This window comes from Fomitiporia mediterranea (assembly GCF_000271605.1).
Source record: "Fomitiporia mediterranea MF3/22 unplaced genomic scaffold FOMMEscaffold_13, whole genome shotgun sequence".
Lineage (NCBI taxonomy): Eukaryota > Fungi > Basidiomycota > Agaricomycetes > Hymenochaetales > Hymenochaetaceae > Fomitiporia > Fomitiporia mediterranea.
In genome coordinates, this window is record NW_006760398.1 from 1263311 (window position 1) to 1272853 (window position 9543).

At 44.8% G+C, this 9543-nt stretch overlaps 3 protein-coding genes across 3 annotated transcripts in view; 1 reads left to right on the forward strand and 2 right to left on the reverse strand.

The window, feature by feature from the left end:
* Positions 1 to 1784: 1784 nt before the first annotated feature.
* FOMMEDRAFT_94457 (cytochrome P450 monooxygenase) lies at positions 1785 to 3829 on the forward strand (the record flags this gene model as incomplete). The annotated part of the gene is made up of 6 exons (XM_007270365.1): positions 1785 to 2016; positions 2128 to 2526; positions 2588 to 3044; positions 3125 to 3520; positions 3583 to 3682; positions 3758 to 3829. 6 exons carry the CDS (start codon positions 1785 to 1787, stop codon positions 3827 to 3829), a joined length of 1656 nt encoding a protein of 551 aa, XP_007270427.1.
* A 291-nt stretch (positions 3830 to 4120) lies between these two features.
* On the reverse strand, positions 4121 to 5955 carry FOMMEDRAFT_148799 (alpha-galactosidase/alpha-n-acetylgalactosaminidase; the record flags this gene model as incomplete). The annotated part of the gene is made up of 4 exons (XM_007270523.1): positions 4121 to 4983; positions 5042 to 5411; positions 5476 to 5799; positions 5857 to 5955. The coding sequence occupies 4 exons, from the start codon at positions 5953 to 5955 to the stop codon at positions 4283 to 4285; spliced, it is 1494 nt and encodes a 497-aa protein (XP_007270585.1). The 3' UTR covers positions 4121 to 4282.
* Positions 5956 to 7787: 1832 nt separating this feature from the next.
* Positions 7788 to 9543, reverse strand: part of FOMMEDRAFT_94516 (uncharacterized protein) — a gene marked incomplete at both ends in the record, with an annotated part of 4914 nt that continues 3158 nt past the window's right edge. The window contains 5 exons of the mRNA XM_007270369.1: positions 7788 to 8731; positions 8781 to 8880; positions 8933 to 9024; positions 9078 to 9198; positions 9260 to 9515. Of these exons, the coding sequence (XP_007270431.1) occupies positions 7788 to 8731; positions 8781 to 8880; positions 8933 to 9024; positions 9078 to 9198; positions 9260 to 9515 (1513 nt within the window). The remainder of the gene's footprint in view (positions 8732 to 8780; positions 8881 to 8932; positions 9025 to 9077; positions 9199 to 9259; positions 9516 to 9543) is intronic.

Below are 9543 nucleotides of genomic sequence, written 5' to 3' on the forward strand. Positions count from 1 at the left end.
ACTTGCTACACACTGTTGCAGTGCATCCATCTTTTTGCTCTTATTGTCACTTGCTAATCACTCTAAGCTTGTCTCACAGGTGCAGCCTCAATCTCCACAACCTGCTCAACCTCATTCCACACACACTTGCAATTCAACTTGCAGGGACTGAGCAACGACCAAAACGTGGTGACAAAGACTATGTTGAACGGCCTGAGAATGTGTTCATCCTTGTCCAACACAAATCCCACTCGCAGAAGAATGAGGCAGAGGCAGCTGGTGGTGTAGGGGTTGGGACTGTAGAAATGGTGTATTATTTACTATTTTTGTATTCTATAATTTAAATATAATTATATTCAATTAATTATTTGATATAAAATTGTATAGTAAGCAAAAGCAAGCTATTCAAACACTTGTAATGACTTGTAAGCATTATAAGCAGATATTACACTGTCACAAATTAATAAGTATGTCTTAACCTTGTAATTTAGGAAGTATATTATAATCACTTGTATAACTTGACAATTTATAAAATTATATCAGAAATTGCCAAGTTTTAAAAGTATTTTTTCTTGCTTATTTAACATTGAACTTTCCTTGCTTAACCCCCCAGGAAGATTATAAGTAATTGGACAAATTTTATAAATTTTATAAAATATACAAGATTACAAGCAAGTATAATACTTAAGACTTTTTCGTGATGTATGTGGTCATTCTATTCCCTTCTATGTCTCTTCTCTAAATCAGTGGAAGGAATAGTGGCGTTGCGACAGACAAACATACTGTCCAATATCGCGTCGCCCACTTGTCCTCCTCCGAGTCCTCTACAAGCGTATCTCCTCGTCCCATAGAAATGGATGACCTCTTGACTGCAGAGAACACTAGTACATCCTCCCCACTAGTACATCCTCCCCAGCATCCCAAAGTATTAGTTGGGAAATCGACACTTCATTTGACTTCAAACACGAATTGGAAAGCAAAGCTTATATCCTCGTTTTCCTCCTGACTCTCGCTTTATGCTTTGGCTGATTCAATTAAGGAGCAATATCCTCAGTAGTAAGCACAGTCTCCATCTTATAACGCCGCGGCGTCTGATAACCCCCCCCCCCCCTTTGCTCTGGCTCATGATGATATACTGTGCAAATCCGTAGCAGTGATCAATATCTCTCTTCTCTACCTTACACTGATAGCTACAGATATGATTCTGTACTGGAGCCTACGTTATGGCCAACTCCAACGGGTCATAAGCTCACTTTATGGTCGACTTACCTGCATTGTTACTTCTCGAGTGGAGCACAAAGAACAGGTTGATAAGTATCATCCGTCACCCAACGTTGTCTATATTACTCATTGTCAGTATTCGTAGCGCACAAGCGTGAATACTGCTTAGTATTGGAAGAGGAATAACAGATAGAGAAGCAAAGGAAGCCAGACGTGCGATTGAAATCGCAGCAAACGTGAGATTCGAGAGGTGTTGTGTCAGCTTTTTCTCGTCATTTTGCAAATTGAACAATACCCAATCGCACTTGTACCTCCAACTAGTTGAACTATGTCGGCAATACCGCTAAAACTCTGGCCCTAAGTCCAGAAAAGGTGATTGTTTTCCCACTGAAGTTGCTTCTCGGACGAGTGTATGCGCCGTTTGCACACTCCGATATTACGAGTACTTGTCTTGTAAAGTTCTTTAATTCGCACTTTGCTACTCTGCATAAAGCTATAAAGCTGGCCTCATCTATTGCTTGGATACTTAGCCCTTATACGTCGAGAAACCCACAGTGTAACTTCGGTGTAGTAACTGGAAGACAATGGTTCCAAACATCGCTCATAACTTCTTGCTCGGATATTCTTGGATTCTTCTCCTTCTCCCAGCGATTATACTCGTTGTGCACCTAGTGTCTTACTTCGTTGACTCAAAACATATTCGGAGAAACGACATTCCTGGACCTACTCTAGCCAAGGTCTCTGGTTCCTGGCTCGGACGGGTCGCGCTAGAAGGACGTCAGTCCGAAGTGGTGCACGAATTGCATAAGAAGTTTGGTGAGTATTTAAATCAGATACGTAGGGAATTGTTTTGCAAGCTAGTTCGACCGCACACCGTTATGAGTCTATCCATGAAAGTTCAGCTATATGATTAATTCTGCCTCATAGGTACATTCGTCCGATTATCGCCCAACCATGTATCCATCAGCGACCCTGAGGCACTTCAGGTTGTCTACGGCCACGGGAATGGGATGCTGAAATCCGAATACTACGATGCTTTTGCCGCGCCAAATCTTCGCCGGAGCGTTTTTGATACTCGGTCAAGGGAAGAGCATGCGCGAAAGCGTAAAGCTATCTCACATATCTTCTCTCAGAAGAGCGTCCTTGAATTCGAGCCATACATCCACACCCATCTGACTGACTTCTTTAAACAATGGGACAAATTATGCGATGGAGGTCGGAAAGGCTTTTCGGGTATTGAAGGCGAAGGAGGCTGGAAGGGACATGACGGACGCGTTTGGTTCAATGCCATGCCTTGGTATAACTATCTATCCTTTGACATCATCTGTAAGCCAATCATTAGCTGAAGGAAAATAATGGATCCATCTATCTCTAACCGCACTTCTAGCCGATCTTGCCTTTGGCACACCGTTTGGCATGATACGCAAAGCAAGAGATGCGGTTCCAGTCGCGATAGACCATAAGGCCGCCATGGCTCAATATGGCCAAATTGATACAGAATATCGAGACGTGAAGAAATTAGTCATTGATACGAGGGAAGTACCGGCTATACAGGTTGTGAATGAGCAGGGCGAAGGCGTAGCCCAGATAGCTGCTTTTCCGCCGTTGTGGGTGCCCTTTCTACGGTGTCTACCTCGGTTCGCAAAAGGTATGCGGCGTGTAGAAGATTTCATCGGCCTTGTGGTTTTAGCGGTGGCAAACCGATTGGCATTTCCGACGGAACGAGTCGATATTCTGAGTAAGCTTCAACAAGGCAAGGGCGAGGATGGGGTACCACTGACCAAAGAGGAACTTACCTCGGAAGCGTTGGTGCAGCTGATCGCAGGATCAGATACTACGTCAAAGTACGTGTTAATTTTGGAGGATTTTTAGTCGATTTTATAAATATGGGAATACTACTAATTAAAGTGCCTCAATCTTGCAGCACTACCTGTGCAATCACATACTACGTTGCAGCGAACCCACATGTGCAAACCAAACTTCAAAAGGAACTTGATAATGCTCTAGGACACTCAGAAAACCATGTCGCGACGTACTCACAGATCAAGCAGCTGTCATACCTCGATGCGGTAGTGAATGAAGGGCTGCGTGTACACTCGACCGTAGGCATCGGTCTTCCCCGCGAAGTTCCGGAAGGTGGGATCACCGTCTTGGGAAAGTCGTTTCCAGAAGGTACAGTCCTAAGCGTTCCGATATACACAATCCATAGAGATCCCAAAGTATGGGGTAAGGATGTGGACTCGTTCCGACCTGAAAGGTGGATTGAAGGTGACAAGGCGGCGATGCAGAAAGTGTTTAGTCCATTCTCGGTTGGACCTAGGTTAGTCATAGTATACGAACACTCTGTCTATCAAGAGGCGCTAACATTTATGTGGCATGTAGGGCATGTACTGGACGCAATCTAGCATTGATGTCGCTGCATATATTCATCGCATCAATCTTTCGTCGGTACGATATTGTGCTTGAACAACCTGATAAACCGGTAAGCTGCATTGTATTATTACCATTATTCCTTCCCAATCTTATCTGACTTTTTCCGTCGGCTGATCGGAAACAGCTCGAAGTACACGATGCATTCGCACGAAAGCCGAATAGTTGTCGCATTGGTTTGAAGCGGCGCGACGTCTGATTCTGGATGCCTCATGGTTCTGATCAATGGCGTTATGGCAGAAATGAAGATAACAGATCAAATGTACATCAACAGATCAAATAACGTGAAATTTCATTGTGACTAACAGTCGAACCCCTCTTAGTTGTGTGCGTTATGTATAACCAAGGAAGACGCATAACAATCATCTCAAGTGCCTATAATCGTTGTGCCCAGGTACTACTACTAGTAGTATTATCTATTTCAAGCAGTTGTAATCGTTTCACATTACCGGGCCAAATGCAATGATCAATGAGTTATGTGCTTTATATCATAATATATGGACTATCACAGCTACCGTTTCTAAACCGAATGGGGTCGTAAAGTCGATCACGAGACTCAAGTATGTCCCAGCAAAAGAAATTATTGACAAGGTATAAGCGCGCATCTTCACAGTGCTAATGTACACCTATTAATGTTACCCCATTTCCAGCTTCACAGTTCTTGATGCTGCGCCGTCTTCTCAGATGCCTGCGCTCTCAACCTGAAGGCACCCACGCCATGTCTGGGCACAGTAGCTGTCACGCTCCCATGTGGTTCGACAGTGCCGACCTTCTCACCAAGCAGTACAGTCGAATTCTGCTGCAATCCAGCTGTGTATCCACCCATCTGGGTCGCATTATACCGGAACTCGGAACCTATCGTACTCGGGTCCGAGGTGGCGTTACCAAGAGCAGTCTGATTTGCAGCAGCGATGATCCGTGCGGCCGTATCATTGTCCATCCTATTTCCCCATAAATCATACACATCCCACGCTTGGCTCGCTTGCGGAGGGTTGCCCAATGGCATGTTGTCCCAGAATATATCGACGAGCGTTGCGTTCATCTCGCGTTCTTTGTCGCCTCCATTAAGCAGCACGACCAGGGCGTCTCCGCCTGAGAGCGAGCCACTCCACATTTGAATCTCGCCTTGGCCGAATTTGTCGGTGTCACCGACGAAGTAACGCCATCTACGAAATGCAGGTCGCGAGCCTGTGTCTTGAGAGATCGCGAGTACAGCAGGGTTGGAGAGTATGGAAAGTGTCTCAGGCGTTATTTTGCGGAGGTCGTTACCCATGATAAGAGGCGACTTGAGTGCAGCCCACATTGTGAAGTGGGTCTTGTATTCATCATCAGTCATGCCTCCGTTGCCAATCTCTACAATTGGGGTTCATTAAATTTTCCAGGCTGCTCCATCAGAAGAATAAACACCTACCGAGCATGTCCATATCATTCCATGCTCCGGTAACACCCTTATCAGGGAAGCTTGCTACCTTATTTAGGATGTTCATCATTGAGCACTTAAATCCAGGCAGCGCACAGTCGATGCCCTGCTCTCCAGGGCAAGGACACGCCTGGTCGGGTCTGTCGAAGTTGTCATAAATGTCACCTGACATGCGCCACGAGTTCGCGACAGTCTGCGCCCAATTCCAAGGGCGATCCTCGCCCCAATTGCACATGGAGTAAAGGATGTGTCGTCCAGTTGCATTGAGGGCGTCCGCCATCGTCTTGTAGCGAGTATAGGAAATCTGGGGTGTTCCGGATTGACCTTCGTTGTAGCAATTATCGTATTTCAAATAGTCAACCTTGGGACGAGGGCGTCGATTAATGACTACACAACTTTGAAATAGGAAGAGAATGAGAACTTACACCCCAGCTTGCCCATGTCTCGGCGTCTTGAGTTTCATGTCCCAAAGAGCCGGCAAACCGGCCACAGGTAAGAGCTCCTGCATCTGAGTAGATTCCAAATCCAAGGCCCAGACCGTGAAGCTCATCTGCTACTGTAGACAGGCCATTCGGGAATTTCGTTGTGTCAACTTGAAGGTGACCGGTCGAGTTACGCCCAGCAGACCAACAATCATCTTGCACGACATATTTATATCCGAGATCTCTGAGGCCCAAACCGGCTATAAGTTTGCCAGTGGAGAGGAGCAAGTCTTCGCTCGTTGAACACCCGAAGGCATTCCATGTGTTCTAATGTTCTCCGATCAATAATGGGCAACTGAGAGCCATTCGCAGAATGAAACTCACCCAGCCCATCTGTGGAGTGACAGCAAGGCCATTATCAGTGGCTCTTGTCAATGAGCAGAGCACCGCGAGTGCCACCGCAAGTCCTGCTACTTGCATCATGGCTAGTTGGTCAAGACAGAGGAGGCGAAGAATGTGTCCAACTGCCGCAGAGAGGACATCTTCCACTTTTTTAACGAGACACCGATGAAGTCATCTGATCGCATGTCTGATTAGCGGGCAGAAAGAAGCCTCCATCGCGGAAAGACCGCTCCGTATATCGCGCGTACATCGGCTTTTGATATTTCGGCTAACCACAAGACGACGAGGATACGGTAGGATTCATAATTCTGCAATGATGGATGAAAGTCAACATATTTGCTTTTGAATGGACTGACATAGTCATCAATTTAATTATTGATGATCTCCGCCCTCGGCACATCACGTGCGTCTGACTACTTCGTCAGGCACACCCTTCTCTTCACTCAGGACTTCCATCAACAAAACCCTTGGTCAGACCACCAGCACTACATCAGACCATTTCTCTTCTGCCCGCAATGTTACTACACGTGTAACTAGCCAATGAAGACGAGGTTTAACTCCTCATATACTGCCTGGAAGCTGTTTATATCCTGACTCCTGAGGAGAGACAACGCGAGAAACATACGCTATTTGTCGAGCCAAAAATTCTCTGGCTTTTAGATACAACGCAAATCTGTTGACGTCTCCAAATAGAAGCCCAGTACTGCGTGCTGTTTTCCCTACATGTAAGTATCCCGAAACGATCTTAAGAGAGTGTGAATGGCTTTACAAGCACCGCATCAGGGTCTCGTTCTTCTTTCCTTCTGTTGCTCAGGATTAAACGACGTGTTTGATGTATTCTGTTGGTCCATCATTGGTACCTAAATAATTGTGCTGGAGACTATACAATAATTCAAAGACTTTTATATCAATACTCAATATATGAGTAAATTTTATTATTCTGGAGGTTTTTTTCGTGCTCAACTTTGAGACTAGCTACAAAGATTTCATGGCTAATATAGAATACATTGTTTTCTATGATATGCCCAGTACCTATAGTGTTTTAATTGCATTCCCACATGCTAAAGCCTGTTCGGTGCAAAATCGCACCAAATCATGATCCCGTGAGATCATGATGTAGGGACTGGCGCGGATAGAGCTTACTGCGGTTTCGCAGATGATAATTTCCCACGGATACCATACCGCGGATGAAATTCTCACGGTTACCGCGGTTACTGCAGATCCGCAAAATACTACGAAGCTAACTTTGAAAGGTAGCAAGTTCTCATGACTTGTATGTAATTAGTGTGTAAAGCATCACATTTGTGACTAAAGTCACATCATCAAACACATTTAGTAACCCTTTTCTTTTTAACCGTGCTAAGCGTCCAACCGCGGTTTCTGCGGTTACCGTGGGAATTTCATCCGCGGATGGCTCTATCCGCGGTACGGATTGCGGATTTCTGCGGCGGTAACCGTGCCAGTCCCTATCATGATGTCAACCGTGGGAATATCTTGAATTTATTTTCTCACGGTTGGAACTTGAGTTGTCACAAAATGCTCACTTTTTGTGAATGGCAAAATAAGTATATTACAATGCTCATAAAAATAAAATAAAGCCTAAGTCTGAAAGGCCTCTACAACTACATTATTTTTGAGATTTTTTGAGATTTTTTTGGTGGTGTGGTGTGTGCTGAGTGGATGAAAGACAAAATGAGATACTGTAATCTCATTCTGAAAAACAGGTCTGAGCTGTTTTTCATTTTTGGCAGGAGAAGGGCGACGCGTTGTGACTCTTGTGAGATACAAGATTGTGTGCACCGAACAGCTCCTGGGCCGTGACGTGACACATCATGATCTTGCAAGATTGTACTCTCTTTTTTGGCAGGGATATCTCGTGAGATCGCACGCGCCGAACAGGCTCTAAAATATACTTATTGATGTTCCACTTCAAATGTCTGAACTGGTGTTGCAAACCCAGAGAGAGCAAGACTATGCTTGAACTTTGTACCATCCTTAATCTGTGTAGATTTCAAGGCGGGCTCTGCTGGATAATTCTTCACAAGACTCTTTAGCTGTCGAAACAGGTCCTTGACTTTGCGATGATTGCTATTGAGCATTTCGCTAAAACAGGTCTTCTTTAGATATTCATGCATTTCAGGCAAAGTTGGTTCGACCTCGCACTGCCAGTTGTATTCATCTCTACTTACGATAATGTGCTCTTTGTGCAACAATTCGAGGAACTTCTGAGACGCGTGTCTGCTGACATTCGGAGGTGGTGGATTTTCTGGGGCTTTAGGTGGTAATTGAGATCGCATATGAATGGAAAGCTTGGAGCGTGTTGTTGACGATGGGTCGAGACACGTCTTGAACATTGAATACACCTCGTCTAGCGATATACTCGGAAGTAGTTTTGCGTCTTTCTCGAGCTTTTTAAAAGCATAATACCCATCCTGAATAGTGCCCCAGAACCTGTCTGTCTCTCTGGCCATGCCGCCATCCCTTTCTGTCCATATCTTCTGAAGTGACCTTTTATGATTCTTAAACATTTTGTCGGTCATATCCCTGATTATTCTGCGCATATACATCAAGAAAGCATCAATGCGCGACTCGACATACCTCGAGTCGATCTCGGATTCTATCACTAAGCACCAACCGATCGACTCAATGTCTGCCAAAGCACTAGCAAAAACTGTGTATCCGAGTTGTTCTTTCGTTCGAAGAAAATCGAACGCCGGCTCAGCCAAGATTTTGGAAAGCAGACAGCATGTAACGTATGTGTGTGTATCAGACTTATTGCCAACATGACAATAATATGATACGCTTGAGTTGGCCTCCTTAGGATTGGGTACAGGTAAATCCCAGACAAAACTGCACCCTATTTGGAGTCAATATCAGAAGACAATCTGACCATACGACTCACGTACCTTTGGGAAGGAGTCGCGAGCGCAGCTTAGGGACTTCGTTTTCTGGGATTGTTCCGGGCTCGAATGTTTTCTCGACTAAGGATGCAAGTTCAAAAACGTCCTACCGATCATAAACACATGGTATACGAGCATTGAAATAATGCCTTACTCACTTTCTTCCTTAAATTACCATTGGTTAGAATTACAAGTTTCAGCATGGATAACAGCGCCTTTACATGTTTGGAAAGTTCCTCAACCGTGATATCTATGATTAATAAGCCAATATAACAACGTCGAAAATGATAGCGAATAACAAACTTTTCAACGCTTCTGACCTCTCTTCCGTGCTTAGACAATCATCTTGAATAAGGTAGTATAGGTAAGAGCTGGAGAGCTCGAACGGTTTCCCAAGGCGGTCACTCTTCAAAGCTCGTCGTCCCTGAGAAGATATTCAAGTCTCAAAGAGCATTTTTATCACCAAAAGTCGGATGTAATATTACCTGTTTGATCATAACCTCTAGCCTATCCTTTCGGATCTCGAAAGGCTTGAATTTATCGAGAATCCTGTGAGCAAGAATGAGCAGCTTATCGCTGTAGCCATCAATCTGTATTTCGAAACCACGAGTGGCATCGAATAACTTATAGTCCAGGTCAGCAACCTTTGCAAAATATCCGTGTTCGTGAAAAGCATCCTTCACCAGGTCTACAAACATTTGGGTCAATATTCTAGCTCGAGTTGTAGCTCCAGCAACTGGCCTATTCAGGGGGGGGGGGGGGGGGAAAG